General features: G+C 41.7%; 1 protein-coding gene across 2 annotated transcripts; it reads left to right on the top strand.

The window, feature by feature from the left end:
- Positions 1 to 4,492: 4,492 nt before the first annotated feature.
- Dusp12 (dual specificity phosphatase 12) lies at positions 4,493 to 14,941 on the top strand. 2 transcript variants are annotated; one of them, XM_028781833.1, is made up of 6 exons: positions 4,493 to 4,965; positions 8,651 to 8,764; positions 9,195 to 9,313; positions 9,663 to 9,759; positions 10,038 to 10,224; positions 14,314 to 14,941. In XM_028781833.1, exons 1-6 carry the CDS (start codon positions 4,625 to 4,627, stop codon positions 14,476 to 14,478), a joined length of 1,023 nt encoding a protein of 340 aa, XP_028637666.1. In that variant the 5' UTR covers positions 4,493 to 4,624; the 3' UTR covers positions 14,479 to 14,941. The 2 variants fall into 2 exon arrangements, with proteins under 2 accessions (XP_028637666.1, XP_028637667.1); XM_028781834.1 differs by lacking the exon at positions 10,038 to 10,224 and having other exon boundaries at positions 14,314 to 14,392.
- Positions 14,942 to 21,331: the final 6,390 nt, after the last annotated feature.

Consider the following 21,331-nt stretch of genomic DNA (forward strand, 5'->3'; position numbering starts at 1 on the left):
CTGTTTTGTTTTTCGAGACAGGGTTTCTCTGTATAGCCCTGGCTGTCCTGGAACTCACTCTGTAGACCAGGTTGGCCTCAAACTCAGAAATCCTCCTGCCTCTGCCTGCCAAGTTCTGGGATTAAAGGCGTGCGCCACCACCACCCGGCAGGATGTTATTTTCAAATACATCTTTTAATTACCTATCTATGGTATAGGATAAGATTGATTTACTTTTATATTTTATTATTTAACATAATTTTAACATTTAAATTATTTTGATCATATTCTTCCCCTGCCCTAAATCCTTCCGGATCCTGTCCTTCTCCCTATCCATCCAACTTTAAGTTATTTCTTTACAAAAACAACTAAAACCCAATACAACAACAACCCCCCCAGAAACCAGGAAAATAAAATTAGCCCCCCTCAGAAAGCAAAACAAAAGACCCCCAGTCTGTGGCTAAATAAAAACATACACAAAAATATCTGGACTCCACTGTTTGTTGGTCAACATGAGACTGGCCCTGGAGTGGTTGATATATCCAGTGTCACTCCTTTGGAGAAAATGGATTTTTCCTCTTCAAGCAGTTCTGTTGTTAACCTTTGACTAGCAGGTAGTTTTTCATTCATTTAAAAATGTATAACAAAACTAAATATAGTAAGATAAAAAAATAGCTATCAGATCCAAGTTGCAGAAAAGTGGTTATCTTGCATAAAGGCAAATGGCTCCATCTAGTGTCTAAAAGTATGACTAGAGACACTATTGAAATCCACTTCAAGAAGTCAATTCCAGGCTCTGTGGGTATCCTAAATATGTATCCTATCTCCATTTTTGAAGGACCGTATGTTAGGCCTCACAGGCAGTCAAAATATCCAGAAACAAACTCAAACTGGACTCTAGGAGGATTTCTGGTGATTAGATAAAAGCCAGCATTCCCCAGGAACTTGTCAAACTGGTCCCCATCTGCCAAAGGAGTCATTTCCCTCACCTCTGTCAGAAGGGACATATGGCTTCACTGGCCTACACATGTGGTTGTGTACCGAAGCCCATGCTGGTCTCCGGGATCTCTCAGTCCCTTCCCACAAGTACTTACTATACATCTCAGGGTCCAGCTAGCATTCCGGCCCTTCTCAGATTCCTGCTCTCTTTGTACCCCAGTCCCAGCTATTCTCCTTATCGTCTCCTCTCCCTTTTCACCCCCAGCCCCCCCACCCCACCCCCTCCTAGTCTCTTGTCTCCTGATATTTTCTTTTATCTTCCAGTTGCCTCTGGATACTTTCTCTTATGCACAACACAGCTTTCCCCTTCACCACATGACGGGGCAGTCCTGTCACCCGTGTCTTTGCTGCACCCCCTCACATACACCTTAAGTTATTTAAAGAGTTGAGGAAAGAAAGTATGGTCTCAGCTGGGTGTGGCACCACACGTCGGCTGTCCTTGCTTTTCAGTAGTTTTCCTGCTTCATGTGCCTCGCTTTCACGCTTGCTCCCTCTAATGTAAACTTAGTTGGAAATGTTTTTTGTCTTTTTCTTTTTTTTCTTTTTTGATGGAGTTTTAATTGTTTAGTTTGGTTTTCCTGTCCACATATATATGAGGTTTTGTTTCAGAGCCTCTCCATGTCGTTCTTTAGGAATAGAGGTCTATCATGACAGTACTGAATCTGCTACTTCTTACCCAGTTACATTGAGGACTCTAGCTTGCCTTTCCTGTGGATAAAGTGTACTAAGATAGCTTGCTGTAGGACTACCTCCCACTTCCTGACAGCATCCAACCAAAAATAAAGGCTGCTTCCTTAAGCTCTCTTCAAAGTCCCCAGGGCTGTGATAAGCTCTTCTTCACATCTTTTACTGTGATGCCCTGACGTTCTTCAGAGATCACAATTGGATAATTTTAGCTAGAAGATACACTCATACAAATGCATGTAAGTAATGTCTTTAAAAGATACAGAACGATAGACAGTAAGAGTACAATTTAGGTGCACCCCCTACCGTGCGTGTGTGTGTGTGTGTGTGCGTGTGTGTGTGTGTGTGTGTTGGGGGATGAGGGTAGTAATTATTATGTATATATAACCCACCAAAGATGGCCACTCAGACACATTTTATATTCAACTGAAAGTCTTTATTCCAGCCAGCTGGTAGCACACCCAGACATTCAGGGACCTAAGTGTGGCTGTGGGAGTTTAGAACATTTAAAGAAATAAATCATGTCCTAGCATCTTGCTCAGCAGCTGCAGGGGGTGGGGTGGGGGTGCTTCAGAGAAGTAAGTAGCTTAAAGCAAGCAGTTTTAACAGAACCTAACGTAAGTGGTTAGCTGGAGGGGGCTCTGCGTGAGGGGGTTCCACACAAACGAGCAGTTTCAACAAAGGCTAAGATAGGTGAGCTGGCCATCCTGACCTTGGGTTCCTAGAATACAGTTGGGCAATTTTCCATCATCTCGATGGGGCTCTCCACCAAGGAGATCGATCGGACCCTAGTTAAACTTAAATACAGTATGATACAGTCTAACAGGTTTGTTTCTTCAGGCGGTCTGTTCACTCACCTGGTTGTCTGTCAGCTAGGTGACATTAGAAGATTGGGAGAAACCTTTCTTGTATTCCCTCTACACCTCCTAATAGTGCCACTTCCCGTGGACTAAGCATATTCAAACTGAAGACCTCCGCAGAGGGGAGACCCTCACTCAAGTCTCAGAAAGTCGCAGCCACCCAGTAATCTGCTCGAGACACCGTGTACCAGAGCAATTGCGAGGTTTATTAGGGCGTGACAGCTAGCTGCCGGTCAATGGTCAATTCGTATGCCCACGCAGGAGCTGAATTGACCCCAACAGCCAGTTTGAGAGGGGTTTTTAAGGGGAAAAACCACAAACCAAGGAATGGGGAGGGGGCTCATGGTTGTTAGGTGGCATAACATAAAAATAGTGGAACATTCCAAAGGAACCCAACCTACATGAGTCAGGATCAGGTGAAAACTTTCTGTACGCTTATCTTTCCTCAAGAATGTGGTCCTGCCCTGTCACTTCGGCCTTGCCCTGTCACTGCTGTTCTCAGCTTGGTTCTACCTGGCTATCTTGCATTCTAGCCAGTTCCCGTAACTAGCCTGTCCACATTCTTAACTTGTTTCATGGCTCGGTTTCTCCATGTCTTTATAAAGAAAGCCTAAAGAATATTTTATATGTCTAAAAAGAATTCTATATACCCAGTATCTATAATTTTTCACTCTACAAAACCACTACAGCTATCTAATCTCATGGTTCTTGGTCACTCAAGCAGAGTTCAGTTTGGGTTCTATCTTGTATAGTGGGGTTTAAGTCAAATCAGATATTGGCTGGTTACTGCCGCAAGTCTGTGCCACCATTGCACTAGGATATCTTGCAGGCAGAACACCATTTTAGATCAAATGGTTTGTGGGTGGGTTGATGTTTAAATTTCTCCTTTGGTAGCATGCAGAGTACCTTCCTGTATCAAAGACACTAGTATATACGGGTGCAGGCTCTGTGAAGGAACCAGCTCAGCTTCTTCCTGTCTAATGACTTATGTAGACGTTGTCTTCAGCACTGGAACCTTGCCATCAGTTGGTGGAGAGCAACCTACAGTCTTGACAACAGCTTGAGTTGTTTGGGGATTCCCTCAAGACACCATTGACCAACAGTTCAACTAGATGCAATCCAATCCTGGTACCGGAAGCTTCATTTGGTGACAAGAGATGTCCATTTGGGGATCTATTGCCCCCATTATTTGGACATTTCACTTAGATTGCCTTCATATACATATATATTTTAGGAAGCTCTACCATGTTAGGTTTCCATGCCACCCGCCAAATGGCCCAAAGTTTTACCTCTCTCCCTGCTTTCCTTTTCCCTTCCCCATTTGTTCCTTCTGTTCTAGCCAACCTTCAATCCAGCATAACTACCTATTATTCTAGTTCCCTTTCCTAGGGAGATCTACCAGGCCCTCCCTAGTCCCTTACTCTATACTTAAACTCTGGGTTCTATGGATTGCAGCTTGGTTATCATTGACTTAACAGCTACTATCCACATGTAAGCTTATACATATCAGATTTGTCGTTCAGGATCTGGGTTACCTCACTCAGAATGATTGTTTTTCCAGTTCTATCCATTTACCTGTGAATTTCATTTTTTAAATGGCTGAGTAACAGCTTATTATGTGCCACATTTTCTTTATCCAGTCTTCTGATGAGGCACATTTGGGTTGTGTCCAATTTCTGGCTATTATGAAGCATCAACGGACATGATTGGGCAAGTGTCTCTGTGGTAGGATGAAGTGTTCTTTGCGTATATATGCCCAAGAGTAGTTTTGCTGGATCTTGAGGTAGATAGATTCTAATCTTCCTGACGAACCTCCAAGATGATTTCCGTAGTGACTGTACAAGTTTGCGGTCCCACTTGTAATGGATGAATGGAGACTTTATTTTCTGCCTTGGACTTTGGAGGGTTGGATGGAAAGGCTGCTCTAAATGGAACACAGCACACAACCCCAGCATCACCTTCCCCAGAATCAGTCATTTTCCCTATTGCCATGGTCCTCCCATGGCGCTGCTGAGCTGCTGGAGTTAGTCCGGCACTGGAGACAGTCACTCTAGCTGGTGACTTGGTGGTGGGCAGCGGCTGCCTGGCTTCCTGGCGCCGCCATGTTGGAAGTGCAGGGCTCTAACCATGGCTGTGAGCGCTCGGCTTCGACTATCAGCCCCGCCAGCTCGGCAGGGCACGCGGTGGAAGTGCGGCCAGGGCTGTATCTGGGTGGAGCAGCGGCAGTGGCGGAACCTGACCTCCTGAGGGAGGCGGGCATCACCGCTGTGCTGACGGTGGACTCGGAACCGGCTTTCCCGTCTGGGGTTGGGTTCGAAGGTCTCCGGAGCCTCTTCGTGCCGATGCTGGACAAACCCGAGACCGACCTGCTCAGTCACCTGGATCGGTGTGTGGCCTTCATCGGCCAGGCTCGCTCCGAAGGCCGTGCGGTGTTGGTGCATTGGTGAGTGCCAGATGCAGGGGGCGGTGCCTTGCATTGGGTCTCGCCTCTCTGCAGAGGCGCCCAGAAGTGGAGGGCCATGCTGTCATAGCCAAGACCCTGCTTTTCATCCTCTCCTGGGGTGTGTGGCTCAAAGGAGGGTTCGGAAACCCGCCCTTGGTTAGTGTTTTGTTTGATTTCATCTTGCAGCAACTGTCTAGTCTGTGCATCCGTCCGTCCGTCTGTCTGTCCATCGGTCTATCTGCCTGTCTATGTAAAATAACTTTTGGAGTTGGGGGTTCATCAGATAAAAGTTTAGCATCTTTGTAAGAGAAGTCAGACACTCATACCGGTGAATGTGGTACAGGTCAGATGTATTGGGGTGAAAATACATGATGCTTTTCTTTCTTATCCTAAAGGCCACTGTAGTTAACAAGAGAAAAACGTGGGACTTTTAGTTTTTTTGTGTTTGTTTTTTGTTTTGAGACAGGGTCTTACTGTGCAGATCTGGCAGGCCTTGAAGGGCAGCGGGCTGGCTTCAAAGCTTCTTCGTTCAGAATGCTACACACCTTTAGTGCGCCACCACACTCGAGAATTTTTAATCAAAGATTTATGTGACACACAAATTGAGAGAAACATGCATGGACCAAAGGAAAACCGTTCACATTCTTGGAATAATTAAGACTGGACAGTCGTATAGAAAAGTGATTGGACAAGAGAAGTGTGGCATAATGCTAAGGGAGTGAGCCAGGAAATTCAGCCTGACCTGTACTGTCTGCCTCTGGTGTAGGCAAAACCCTTTCTGGAATTATGGTCTTCATATATATCAGACTAAATAGATCAGAGAATTAATCTGTTCTGCGAGCCTGTTAGGCAGACATTCTGCTACTGTGGGAGCATAGAATGCCTTTGTGGCAGGTTCTTAGAAAGGTGGAGGAAAGTTAGAGTGATATTTCTCTCCTTTTTTTTTTGTTTTTGTTTTTGTTTTTCGAAACAGGGTTTCTCTGTGTAGCCCTCCTGGCTGTCCTGGAACTCATTCTGTAGACCAGGCTGGCCACTAACTTAGAAATCCTCCTGCTTCTGCCTCCCAAGTGCTGGGATTACAGGGGTGCGCCACCACTGCCCGGCTTCTCTCCATATTTTTGTTTTGTTTTTGAGATGGAAGTTTTTGCTGGGTAGTCCAGGCAGTCCTTGAACTTGGGATCCTCCTGCATCTGCCTCCTAGTGCTGGTATTATATGCACATGCTCCTTACTGCATTGGCTTTGATTCTGTTTTTTGTGCTTAGGATTGAAGAAGAGTGCGTCTAGCCTCTCTGTCTTGCCCAAGAGAGGGGAGAAAGAGAGGCAAAAGAGATCATAAACAGATCTGGGGAGACTCCAGTGTTAAGAGCAAAGGGCCTTGGACCTTGGAATTGTTCTGTAGCCATTACATTTTTTTTTTTAATGTACACAGAGCAGTCACAAAGTGTGATTAGCTACTAAGCCCAACCTGTTAGGGCACAGGCTCTGATTATTTCTCCCAGAAATCAAGTCATCCCCCAGCCCCCTGTGGCTCTCTGCTATAGGAAGTTGACAGATGTCAGCTGTGACCTTTTTCTCTTACAGGCCTCATTTGCACTAGCACCTGTGAGTAGCACCACCCCTACTTCCCCTAATCTCCAGATAACCTTGAATTATAATTTTACTGTTACGTAGTGTACTTCTGCGGTATTACTTGGCTTGGAGGCCAGCCCAGATAGGTCATGTATGATGGAGCTTGCCTCCCTCCGTGAAAACCAGTAAGAGTCAGAAATTTCATTTATTCCCTGGAACTGAAAGTCTCTTTCTCTTTGGGGACATCATATATATATATATATATATATATACACACACACATACACACACACACACATATATATATACACACATACACACATATATATGTATGTATATATGTATATATATATAATTATACATTAAATGTAATTATTAAATAAATCCACATATATTGTATCATATATTCATGTAAATACTTATATAACATATATCTATATAGTATATACTTATATATTAAGTATATTATGTTATAAATAATTATAAATATATTAAATATAATTATGATATATAACTACATATGTGTATACACACACACACACACACACACACATATATATAGTGGAATGATGCCCCCTTCGAGGCTGGCATCATGCCGCCTCTGGTATGGTGGGATTTCTCCTAAACCTCTCTCATCAGTGCTGGATGATACCTGGGGGTAGTCTCGGGGCTTACTATCATAACAAAGCTCACCTGAAGGGCGATTTTGTGTTGTTCTTTTCTACAAACCTACAGTAAGTTAAAATAACCTGATTCATAATTCTATCCCTTTTCCTGGAAAAGGGGGCAGTGGGGGTGTCAGCAGATTTGAGAGGAATAGTAAATGGGTTTTCAGTGGACATGGAGAGACATGCAAGATCATTTGAGTCTGTGGGACAGTGAGTCACAAATGATTCTTTTTGGAATGCTGAGTTGGGTCAACATAGTGTGACAGTCTGCTGTGGTGTGGTGACAAACTTGTCTTTTCCCTGCTGTTTGAATATAACTAATGAAAATTCAGGGAAGGGACCTGGAGTAAGTTTTATCGTCTTTGTTGCCTCTGGATTTTAAGCACAAAGAAGATAAAGCCTTCATGTGCTGCTAATTTGAAGTAATTGGTATACTCCGATCTGGTAACTCCAGTGTCTGTCTGTCCTGAGCAGTAACCCACCTTTCAGTGGGTGGAGAGGCTGACAAAGGTTAAGTTCTCAAGGCTGCAGTTAGCCCATATTATTTTTATTTCCTTTTTTGGGAAGTGTTGGGATTAAACCTGGCATTTCACATGAGCAAGTGTTCCCCTACTAGCCGGACCCTCAGCCCCAAGAGGATTTTTTTAAAAAATGCTCTGTCTGGGATGAGGGAGAGTGTCTGGTAAACAGGGGAATTGGGATATGAAGAACTCATAGGACTTGTCTAGGACATCGACAGGGTATATTGCAGCAAAACCAAAAGGCTAGGAAATTTTAGTAGATGTTTTGGAATTCCAGAGTAGTCCTGTTGGGTTGGTTTGAACTGCTTTGTTGGATACTTCCTGTGTGCCTGTTGTTGTAGAGATTTACACAAGGACAGAAGGTAGTGATAAAAAGTACGGATCTGGAACAACTTGAAGGTAAGAGGCAAGGAGCCATGAGAGCAGCTCAAGCATTTAAGGCAGTTACTGTTGAATAGTTAACGCATCCATGTTGTTCAGGATTAAAAAGGAATAAGGAAATAATTGACAACTTTTGTGTGCTGACAGTATTTAAGAGACAGTGGGTTAATTTGAATGGAAATAGAAATGAAGTGGGCACACTGCGCGACACCTGTAATCCCAGCACTTAGGAGGCTGGGACAAGATCGTCAGGACTCAGAAAGAAATGAGGTGGACTTAAACTTTACCATTCACACCTGGCTGGGCTTTGTCTTTTATTTGTTTATTGATTGACTGATTGATTGCTTGATTTGGACAGGGTTTCTCTGTGTAGCCCTGGCTATCCTGAACTCAACTGTGTAGACCAGGCTGGCCTCAAACTCACAGAGATCTGCCAGCCTCTGCCTCCTGAGTGCTTGGATTAAAGGTGTGCACCACCATGCCCAGCTTGGCTTGCTTTTTAATTGCTGCTATTTGCCATTTTATTTTGAAGGTCTCTTTTTCAGTCATGCAGGAGTCAGTCGCAGTGTTGCTGTAGTGACAGCTTTTATAATGAAGACCGACCATCTTACCTTTGAAAAAGCCTACGAAAACCTCCAGACTGTAAAGCCAGAGGCTAGGTGAGTCCTCTGGAGTCCCAGTAATGATTTTTTTTTCTCTTTCTTTAAAGTGTGTATTTGTGTGTATGGTGTGTTTGTGTATGGGGTGTGTGTGTATATATGTGTATGTATAGTATGTGTGTGTGGTATATATATGGTATGTGTGTGTATGTATGGTGTGTATTTTGTGTGTATATGGTGTCTATGTATCTGTATGTATAGTATGTGTGTATATGTATGGTGTGTTTGTGCATAGAATGTGTGTAAGGTGTGTGTGTGCACGGTTGTGTATGTGTGTGGCGTATGTGCATGTGTGTGGTAGGTGCACTTCTCTGCACATCCATAGGCCAGAGGCGAACGTAGGGTCTTCCTTTTTGGCTGTAAGCACTTCTCCTTTCTTCCCGTCTCCTTATTGAAAGACTCTAAACGTCATACTTGCTCTCCACTGCAGGATGAATGAGGGGTTTGAGCGGCAGCTGAAACTGTACGAGGCAATGGGATACGAAGTCGATACCTCCAGTGCCATTTACAAGCAGTACCGTTTACAGAAGGTGACTGAGAAGTATCCAGGTGAGTACACACTGGGTACTCGTATGACTGGACTCTTCTGAGGTGTCATTTTCTTGGACACTAAATGCATTCTGTCACTTTCCAAGAATTCCTAGGAGGCAGAGACTGTTGGTTCCTTTTGTTTAGCAGAAAGTCACAGGGTTTAAAAATGGCCAGGATTGGAATCAGGCACCCCATTCAGAGTGAAGGCTTGCTTGCTCGGTTTACTCTCCTACCTCATCTCTCAACATGGAGATTCTTGCCTTTAGTTTCTGAGTTTAGCATGTATCGCCTCAGTTTGGCATTGGGACTTTATCTGAAAATCTAGAAGGTTAATCTTGACAGTGGATGAATTTAAATTATCTTGTAGAACTTCAGAATTTACCTCAAGAACTCTTTGCTGTTGACCCAACTACCATTTCACAAGGATTAAAAGATGACATTCTCTACAAATGTAGAAAGTGCAGGTAAAAATATTTTGTATCCTCTGGAAATTTTATCATCTTGATAATTGGAAAAAGCACTTCCAGCTTCATTCTTTCTGTAAGAAGAATTTGTTTAATTGAATATTATGGAAGTTTTAAGTCCAAACCTGCTTCAGAGAGAATGTAACTTAGTAATTGGATTGTAGGGGCTGCCGAAATTTTGAGTAGCATACTCAATGTTACATTATTTTCACCTGTTAGAAGTATTGTATATTTCATCTGTGCTTTCATTAATGCTTTTGTGTTTGGTGGTTTCACAGGCGATCTTTATTTAGACATTCTAGTATTTTGGATCATAGTGAAGGAAGTGGACCAATAGCCTTTGCTCACAAGAGAGCGGCATCATTTTCTGTGCTTACCACAGGGAGTCAGGCTCAGTGTACGTCTTACTTCATTGAACCTGTGCAGTGGATGGAATCTACTTTGTTGGGAGTTATGGATGGACAGGTGAGAACACTGTTTGCTGTCTACAGTTTCATGGTATCCTCTAAATTCTGTTCCTTTTTACACTTTTAATTCTACGTTAGAGCCAGGGATGTGGTTCAGTTGGCAGAGTTCTTGCCTTGTGTTGTGCATGAGGCCCTGGATTCCATCTCTAGCATGACATAAGCCAGGCATCCCCAGCACTTGGGAGGTTGAGACAGGAGGACCAGTCATTAAGGTCACCTCAGGCATGCAGTGAGTTTGAGACGATCCTGACATTCATGAGACACTATCTCAAGACAACACAACAAAGGCATTTTTATTTACTTTTAATGTTTGTACACATTTTCTTTATTTTATATATGGTATGTGTACCTGTGGGGGGTTTTGGGTGCCACACACTCACTCACGTGGAAGTCAGAGGAACTTGTGGAAGTTGATTTTCACTGTTCACCTTGTGAGTTCCAGTATCAAGCTCAGGTCGTCAGGCTTGGCCAGAGGGCCTTGGCCTCTTGTGCCGTCTTACTGTCTGGACAAAACCCAAGACAAATCAACACCATGTTTAACATTTCCTTCCTGAAGATTCTGAGGATTATACCTTTATAGTATATGGGTAAGGTTATCAAAAATAAATGATTTCTTTTTAAATTAAACTCAAGGTCTATCCATGTAAGCATATACTCTACAATGAAACTATGTCCCCAGTATTCAAGTAAAATGTTTTTAAAAATAAGCTTTTTTTCAAATTCATTAGCCACATTTGATGGAGAACCACTCATCCAAGTTAGACTTACTTTAAAGCTGTTATTTATGTTTTCAAATGTAAGACGAACATTTTAAGAATAATTAGATATATCACAAAATTAAATAGGGGGGTAAATCAAGGTAAAATTAGGTTTAAAATTTATTTTTCTCAGCCGGGCAGTGGTGGCGCATGCCTGTGATCCCAGCACTTGGGAGGCAGAGGCAGGTGGATTTCTGAGTTCGAGGCCAGCCTGGTCTACAGAGTGAGTTCCAGGACAGCCAGGGCTATACAGAGAAACCCTGTCTCGAAAAACCAAAAAAAAAAAAAAAATTATTTTTCTCATTTAGCTTCATGACACACATTGTCTATTTTTCTGATCTTTGAATTTAATGCATTTACTATGGGATGCTTTTCATTCTGTATTAAAGAATGGATCTCAGAAGCATATTCTGAAGTCCTCACAATTTGCCTTCCTGCATACTCGATATTAATCTGAGGTATTCTATAACGTTTTTTTAAATGTTGGAGAGTTAATCTAGGGCAGTTACATGCCCTATACATTCCCCTGGAGCTACAACTCAACCCTGTGTAATAACAATCTTAATCAATTCGAAAGGTTGTATGGGTGTATAAAAGTTTGCACAACAGATTCTTTATAAAGCCTTTCATATATTATCTCATTTGAGAATATACCCACCCATGATTTAGAATCTTTTATAAAAATGGCTCTACTCTGTTGTCTGTGAGCACTCATTTTACAGGCTAAATTAAGGCAGCCATCTATCAATATATTTGCAATCTTCTCATGAGGGAACTTAATTTATATTAGTTAGTATTTTGTCTGGAGAGTGGTATCAACATGGTCAGATTGTACTGCTTTAAGCCAGCTTTATTTATATATGATTCAGCCATTTTATAATGTTTGGTAGGTTTTTTTTTATTATTATTATTATAGTTGCAGAGGTTGGTTGTTTTTTGTTTTTTGTTTTTGTAATCATCACACTCAATATAGTCGTTGGGAGTCACTCTGAGTTTTTGCTGGTGTTTGTTTCACTTTGGTTTTGCTAGGTTGGGCTTGAATTCACCCTTTGTCCTCAGCCTTCTGAGTAGTGGCATTACATATATGCATTACCAAGCCTGGCCCCTGTTCAGTGTTGATTTTTGAGACAGGATCTCATGAAGCCCAGGCTGGCCTGTAACTCCTGGTCCTCCTGCATCTATGTTGCAGGTGCTAGAATTACAAGAATGCACAGCTATGCCTGGCTCTCTCTTCCCATCCCTGGGATTAGGATTTGTCATAGAGCTTTCAGTCTCAGAGAAATCCAGTTTTGGCTTTTGTGCTTTTGGCTTGCTGCTTTAATTTAGCCTGTACTATGCACACAGACACAGAGTAAAGCCATTTTTGTAAAAGATTCTAAATCATGGGTGGGTGTAGTGAACAGTATATACCTTTTATCCAGCATTCAGGAGGCAGAGTCAGATGGATTTCTGTGAGTTTAAGGTGAGTCTTGTCTACATAGAGAGTTCTGGGCTAGCCAGGGCTACATAGCGAGATATTTCAATCAACCAGCCAACCAGCCAACCAATCAATCAATCAACCACTCAATAAATAAGTATCTGTCACATTGTGTTTGCTTCTTTGTACACATATTTGTGATTTCCATAGAAGAGATACTTAGAAATGGAACTCGTGCCTCAACAACTCCATTAAGGCTAACATTCATAAAGCCCATACAGGATTTCTTCTCACTGAGAGAACGTGTGTACACATTTCTTTGTCTCTCTCATCACACTAGATACTATGAAATGTTTGTGGAGTAAATACAGTGTTAATTCTAAAGTGCCCCTGACTTTTCATATTTACCATTGAACATTAGTATATTTACCAACTGATAGGTTTCTGTTGCTGTGAAAAACACCATGGCCAAAAACCATCTGGAAGGAAAGCTTTGAGTTCCTGTTAGAGCTCACAGTCCATCTTCTAGATTAAGATGGACTTAGCCTTAAGTTAAGCTTGTTTCCTGATCAGTTTGCTACTTATATCAACTCAGTTATCTGCCATGTGGCTAGTTACCTCTCAGTTTCATTAAGTCTGACTTCCTCCACGGCTAGGTGTGAACCTCTTTGCACCTGACTCTTTCTCAGAACTTCCACCTTCCACTTCCTGCCTTCGCTAATAAGTCCTGGCCTTTTTATCTTACCCAGTCAGAGGGTGCCTTAGGCAGGCAAGGAAGGACAGACACATCTTCACACGGTGCATATAAACATTATCCCTACATTGCCCCCACAGGCCAGTCTGATGGAGATAAGTCCCCAGTCAAGATTTCTTCTTCCTAGGTGACTAGTTTGTGTCAAGGTGACAAAACTGGCTCCTCAGCCATTTATAGTTTTTTGTTTGTTTGTTTGTTTATAAAGTGCTTTATAGCTTTGTTTTTTCTTGATATGTAGGAGCTTTTTGAATATTATAGATTAGCTTCATCAAAGTTTTTTTCTCATCTCAAACAATACATTTTGTCACATTAAAGTCTAAGAAAGTAGAGAAACGTGTGTGTGTGTGAACTCTTTTTTTTTTGGTTTGGTTTTTCGAGATAGGGTTTCTCTGTGTAGCCCTGGCTGTCCTGGAACTCACTCTATAGACCAGGCTAGCCTCGAACTCTAGAACTCAGAAATCCGCCTGCCTCTGCCTCCCAAGTGCTGGGATTAAAGGCGTGCGCCACCACTGCCCGGCTTATGTGTGAACTCTTTATGGTCCAACTATCTAGGATTACAGACATCTGTCATGCCTGGTTGTGGTTTTTGTTTTTCCATTTGTGTTTCTGAGTTTTATGTATAGTCTTAAATAAAACTTACCTATTTATTTGGGAAAGGAGTACGTGTGTCCTGGTGCATGTGTGGAGGTCGGGACAGTTTTCTTTCTACCTTTTTGCATGAGTTCCAGGAATCAAACTCAGGTTATGAGGCTTGCTTGGCAAATGCCTTTACACACTGATCTGTCTTGCTCGCCCTATGTCCAGACATTTGTAGTTCAATATTTAAAATAAAAAGCCCTACTCAGACCATGTCTACAAAACATAAATAGTAATGCTAACATTAGAGAAAGTGCAGTTGACTTGGTGAGTACTTTGGATTTCTCTCGTACTGGAACATCAGTGTATCTGACCTATGTGCTACTGACAGCAGGTGGTCATAGAAGATGAGAATCTGAGTGTACATTTCCACCCTGATTCAAAACATTCTTAGTTGCTTTGAACTTTACTAATTCCTTGATGACAGGAACCGCACCTTAGCTACTTTATATTCTGTATTGTCAAAGATAGTTGCTGAATGTGTATAAAAGTGGACAGAGTAACACATTTGCTTTTTTTCAGCTTCTTTGCCCAAAATGCAGTGCCAAATTGGGTTCCTTTAACTGGTATGGTGAACAGTGCTCGTGTGGGCGATGGATAACCCCTGCTTTCCAAATACACAAGAACAGAGTGGATGAAATGAAAATGTTGCCGGTGCTGGGATCACAAACAAAGACACTGAATTGAGGACCCAGCTTGGGATAGATCCTGTGAAAGGCATTTCTTTATTGTTCTTTCATGGTGAATGTCAAATTTCATTTGGAATGTCCGAAGATAATTACTGACTGTAACAGCTGTGGGTTGGTAGCTTATTATTGTGACATGTATACAGTACTTTGCTTGGCAATCCAGATGTTTAGTCATGTAAAGTGGATTTGATATTAAAATCTTTTACAATCCAGATCCCATGTTACATGTTTTAAAGCTTTTGTGCTGTTTGATCTAGCCCATGCTTTAAGCATGCTAGGCAAGCATTCTACCTCTGAGCTATATCTGGAGCTTCTTACGTTTTTAAAAGTTATGCTTTGTTATATGTTGGCTATGTGATCCTAAAGCCTAGATGGCTAAAAGAATGTAAAAACTGTCAGTATCCGGGATACATTTTGTTTTCAGAAATATAAAGCAAAATTGGTTGTATTTTGAAAAGTTATTTCTGTGTCTCATTTAAGGGACATTGGTAAACCTACATATCCTTCTAGAGAGATGTGAATCAATCTATTTATCCTGCATCAGGCACCAATGATAGATCAGAAATGATTCCACTGAAGTACTGCCTGGTGAATTGATGAGTTTAGCAGGTCACCTAACAGGAGCATGGCCAACTCAAAGCAGTTGCATTACTAGAAAGGCAGCATGGGTAACCGCTCAGGAAAGATGCAATCCTATAGCTTCCTGCTCAGTTTTCAGGCAGCTCTCTGCAGGGGAATACCTTCTCCCACTGATCACCACAGTTTATATTGTCTTTGGGAAGGGCCTTGTGAATCTTTAACTGTTTGAGCCTTGTTAATCTCTCTTTTCTCTCCTTGGGGTGGGAGGGTGCAGTGGGAATGCGGATGAATGAATATAAATGAAGTGTGTGTGTGTGTGTGTGTGTGTGTGTGTAGAGAGGGAGAGAGAGAGAGAGAGAGAGAGAGAGGGAGAGAGAGGGAGAGACAGAGAGAGAGAAGCCCTAGCTGTCACTCTGTAGACCAGGCTGGCCTGATAAGAGATCCAACAGCCTCTGCCTCCTGAGAGTGCCAGGATTAAAGGTGTGTGTCACTATGTGTGGCCAGGTTAGCTTACCTATAATCACTAGAATTTATTTTACTTGTTTATTGTTAGAATTAGGCTTAATTAGATATTTGAAAGTTTACATGAAATCAGATTTAGCTAAAACGGGGACAATCTATGATCTTACGTTTTTACTTAACTGACATTGAGCTGGGCAGTGGTGGCGGATGCCTTTAATCCTAGCACTGGAGAGACAAAGACAGGCAGATCTCTGGAGTTTGAGGCCAGCCTGGTCTACAGAGGAAATTCTAGGGCAGCCAAGGCTACACAGAGAAACCCTGTCTGAAAAACAAACAAAAACCAAGGCGTTGAAATGGGAATAGTTTTTAAATGTGAACACCAATTCTCTCTAAACATGCCTGGTTAGCTTGGGAGGGGTGTTGCTACTGATGAGTCTTAAGATCTCAGGCTGGGTGATGGCTCAGCTGTTAAGAGCACTGACTGCTCTTCCAGAGGTCCTGAGTTCAATTCCCAGTCAACCACATGGTGTCTGATGCCCTCTTCTGGGCATGCAGATAAAGCACTCATATACATAAAATTAATCCTTAAAGGAAAAGTCTTAAAAAGGAAAAGAAAGACCTCAGTATATGACCTGGAGCCTTTGGAAACTAGCATATAATGGTATTTCTTAAACAAGAAGAAACTCTTTCAGTCTTGGATAAAATTTGCTAACTTTTTCCTCCTTCGTTATCTTCTCAAAGCTTTTCAAAACCTGGTTGGTCCATAAGAGTGCCTCTCAACTTACCGTTTATTCATCCTACACCATAGGATATAGCAGAGAGTAGCCTATTTCATTTGAAGTTACAGTTTCCAGTATAATGTGTAATGTACACCAAGAAATGTGTGTACCATTGTGTAGCCATCCAGTGGCCACGGACAAACTGAGTTCTCCTGAAAGGAGGTCTGGAAATAAAAAGGAGACGGAGGGGCGAGAGAAACATGGAGCCAAGATGAAGTTCTCTGATCAAGGCTCAGAGTTTAATATTCAGCTCGTGTATAGATAAGGGAAGCCTCACCGAAGCCATACTTTGTTTCAGACGGATTATGGGATTATGTCGCAAATCAAGGTCAGCATGCAGCCTCTTCTAAGTTCATGTAGGAGTTTGTATGTGCAGCCTGGGTGGATGACTCCACCTAGGTCATAGGTCTTTCCAGCCTGCTCAAGGCTGGGGAAGGGCATACCATTGTAGGTGATACAGCGAACAAACCAGAAAAGTACTGTTTTCTGGCTCTGTACATTCCAGCTGGAAGGGACAATACCTTATAGAAAGCTAATTGTACTTAACACTGTGGAAATGGGTGGGAAACATATCTCTCTATTTAAAGCCCAGCCAGGGTGGTGGTGCAAGCCTCCCATTCCAGTACTCTGGAGGTGGAGACAGGAGGATCAAGAGGTAAAGATCATCCTGAGTTTTGTAGGGAGTTGAGGTCAGCCTGGCTACCAGAATCTCAAACAAAATAACAGAAAAACAAAACACTGCTGGGCCATTGGGCAGAATGACCTGAGTGTGTCTACCTTCTTGCTGGGTCAGGCTGGTGCTACATAAGGGACTAGTCAAGATTTTGGTTCTCCTGGATACCATGTTAGGCTTGGTGAAGTTGGTGTGGGCAACTAACTGGTGACTGGTCCTGGACTAAGTGCCCTACAACAAATGACATCCAACCTCTGGGCCTCTCCAGACTTAAAATATATATATGTATTCTTTGACAATTTCATTTATGTATATAATATATTCTGACCACACATCTCCTCCCTTCCATTCCTCAAACTCTCCCCCCCACCCCAGCTTTTTGTTTCTCTCTTATGAGCTGCTGACTTTAACTAGCACTATCTCTGACCACAGATGTGGTTGAATCCAAATTAGAACCAAGTCTGACAGCAAAATCTTAACTTTAACCTCTATATCCCAGTGTTTGGCTTCACTATTCAGGGTAATATATAACTTATAGTGCAATGCTGATCTGATTATAAAATCTAATAGTCTGATGAGGCACCATAAAACTAAGGTGTAATTTCATTAGTCAGTTTTTCTTTTTCCCAGTCAGTAGTGATTGGTAGGTTACCACTAGAGTATAAACTAAGGCCTACAAATATATCTTCAGGTTACATATCCATGACCAATAAATGGTTTTATTCTTTTAATGAACATACATTCATAGTGACTTTGGAGCCAGGTTTGAATGTAGAATTGTGAAGAATTCTTGCAGAATAAGAGTATATCTCCTCAATGTAGCCTCTATGTAAAACTGGTAGTGAAGAGGAACTTTGGAACACTTGTCTCTCCCCCCACCCCCACCCCCATGGGAGAAGCTAATTAACATTCCTCCTTCAGAGGACTTTTGCTAGATTAACAGTCAGAGGAAGAAGGGTGAGGCTGATTAACCTTCCTCAGACCACCTGGAAGGGAACCAACCCATCTTGTGGGTGAAGAAGGCCCAGAGCATGTAGACACATTCTGTAGGACAGACCAATCCTTGCCACCTACAGACAAGGGAAGTCCTTGTCACCTCATTCCCTAAAGACCAACCAGTTTAAAAAGTCACACTGTTCTGCCAATCACATTGTGCCTAATGTCTGGGGCCCTAAGGACTTGTATAAAAGCTCACTGAACAAGCTGTGTGGGGTCGCCTCTCCTTTTGGGATGCAGGATGGCCCCAGCATGCTGGAACATTAAAAATTCCTCTTGCATTTTGCAGTGATCTCTCATTTCCGAGTGGTTCACTCAGGGGGTCTCTGGTAAACTAAGGCTCTGCTCGCTAGAGCCTTACAGTAGCTTTAGGAACAAATTAAAAATCACTATCAAGATAGTCAGCAGATTCACAAAGTAGGCAGTTTTTCTACAGACAAGACTTAAGTTTCTTCAACATCCAGAGCCAAGGAAAGTGGGCAAAAGGAATTGCTGTGTGAATTAAACAGTGTTGCTCTAACTTCATTTTCACAGCCAACTCTAGATGGACATTATAATTTATTTTTAAGGTTTTTTTTCTTTCTTTTTTTTTGTTTTTTGTTTTTTTGTTTTTTTGAGACAGGGTTTCTCTGTGTAGCTCTGGCTGTCCTGGAACTCACTCTGTAGACCAGGCTGGTCTCGAACTCAGAAATCCACCTGCCTCTGCCTCCCAAGTGCTGGGGCTAAAGGCATGCGCCACCACTGCCCGGCTTATTTTTAAGTTTTATGTGTGTGTGTGTGTGTGCACTTGTTTATGTGCACCACATGTGTGCAGGATCCCTTGGAGCAGAAGAGAGCATCCTGTCTCCTGGACCTGGAGTTCCAGATGGTTATAAGCTGTCATATGGGTGCTGGGAACTGAACCCAGGTCTTCTGCAAGTAGCAAGGGCTCTTGTGCCACCTCTCCTTCCTAGACAGGTATTTTTAAGACTGAAAATTGAATGTGGAACAGACAAGTATTAAAGAATTTCTGCCACAGATATATATGGTATTTTAAAAATAAAAGCCTTTGTATATTTAATAAAATATACATGTTGGAGATTTACTGTAAGATATTCCTGGAAAAAAATGCAAAAGGTTCTGGGAGGGAGGATAGACAAAACAGGAATGACAAATGTTTGAGGCTGGGGTGGTAGTGACATGGGGAGCCACCATATTTGCCTCTTAAATTTGTTAAAATAAATGTTAAAGGGTTACTGTCTGCACAATGTAAGGCTTCTTTAAGTGGGAAATCCTGAGACACACACAGACCAAGTGTAACAGTAATGGAATCCAGCAAGGGTTTGGGCACAAGAGTGTGTGGCATAAAAGTCAATAGTGTCACTATATATATCCATGATACCACACAACAGAGAAAGAATGGAAACCGAACTATAAACTATGAAGAGGAAATCCTTAATGACCTCGGGATAGGCAAGAATTTCTTAAAATACAAGTGGCAGACACCTAACAAAAGGTTGACAGATTCACTACACTTGACAGCTAGAAAGCAAGACCTCTATAAATTAAGACAAATGCTAAGCTACGAGAAGATATTCACAACATATACATGAGTAAAATGGATTAAATAGGCATCTGAAGATCTGCACACCACTAGGAGAAAGGGAACTTAGTAGCAGCATGCTTTATGAAAGAGAGGATGGGTCACAACAGGGTACAGTCTAATGAACATTCCAGAACCGCCAGAGAAATGTGAACTAGAGTCACACCAATTCATAGTGACACAAATTGTAAAAGTCTGATCCTATCTACTGTTGGCGAATGTTGGTGAGGATGTAAACTGCTAATTTTGCAAGTGACCCAGCAAACATGTGAAAGGCACATTTGCAGGGAATATATTTTATGTATTGGTAAACAATTCAAAGACCCTGATGTCTATCTGAGGTAAACAACTATGATTTAATGTATTCAAGGAAACACAGCAGTTAAAACCCCGGGACCGCCTCCAAAAGTAATGCCTAGTGGCAATAATTTGGGGAACATTTCTGTGTTATACATTTATGTGAATTAAAAAAAAATCCCCCAATACTCAACATGTATTTACAAACAGGTTCAAACATGGTAAAAGTAAATATTAAAATGGACTACATTTTTTTCCATAAAATTAATAGTAGGAATTGTCTATTTGGACAGAGGGAAATTAAGTTGGCTGTATAGTGGTATAGTAAGGAGACAGTTCAACTTACCTGTAACTGAAAATTTCTTATACTTTGAGAAAAATCTAGACTTAAGTGAAAAATGTTAACATTTGTTTACTTTTGATAAGTATTCAAACAGGTTTTTATCATAATTACCCAAACCTTTTTGAGTAAAAAACTTGATGAAATTAAATTTTATAAAAATTTAAAACGGAAAGGTTGAAGCTCCAGAATGAATAAGTTACACATTCCACCGTATAAAATGTATCATTCCAACGACGGAAGGAATGTCATTTGTCGTAGGGGGACTTGAGAATCCTGTGCATGCGTGTCTGTCTGTCTGCGCGCAAGCGTGCGGCGTATTGCACGCGTGTATGCGGGTGCGGTTCCAACCGGACTTCTTGAATTCGACTAAGCTTTCCTCCCAGCGTTGCGGCATCCCGCAATCCGTAGTAACCTCAGCCACGAGGAGCTCGGAGGATTCTGGGAAGCATTTCTGTTTGTTTGTAACCATGGGAAAAGTTCCTCTCGGTCCTAGAGGGATCCGCGTTCATTCACCGTTTCGTTTTGAATGTGGTCCCTGGCCACTGAAATCGAGTAAACCCGAAAAGTAAACAACACTAAGTACGTTCTCGAAACTGTTGTTTCAAATTGTCCCCATTTTCCAGTTGGAATCCGTGATGCATAGAATATTTTCTCTAAAAATATTTAGAATCTTGAATTTAGAATCTTTTAGTAATAAAAGATTGACAACTTATTGCGAGATTGGGGGTAAGTGTGAACATGGAGAGTTTATCTGATATATTTTCTTTGTTTAAATTTGTTTGAAGGTGGGTTTTCTACAAATATGATTTATGAGGAAGTTTACCTCGGATTCTGTCCCAGTAAAGAAGCGGTTCTAACATATGTCGGAAATTCCTTGTATTTTTCTTTACTTATCGTGTACGTTGAAAATTTTTATAGTGATTGAAAAGTACTTATAAATACAGAATCAGGTTTACTGTCAATTTTTAATTTCGTTCTGAGATGTCTATATCGTAGTATTAAACACAAAGAACAAACTACTATGATCAGGAGACTTTTCGGTTTTAGTATTATCAGCAAATTTTAACGAAGCAGTTAAATCTGAGTGCTCTCTGCCCAATTTAAATGAGAGAGAGAGAGAGAGAGAGAGAGAGAGAGAGA

Source organism: Grammomys surdaster, unplaced genomic scaffold (assembly GCF_004785775.1).
Source record: "Grammomys surdaster isolate TR1022 unplaced genomic scaffold, NIH_TR_1.0 554, whole genome shotgun sequence".
Lineage (NCBI taxonomy): Eukaryota > Metazoa > Chordata > Mammalia > Rodentia > Muridae > Grammomys > Grammomys surdaster.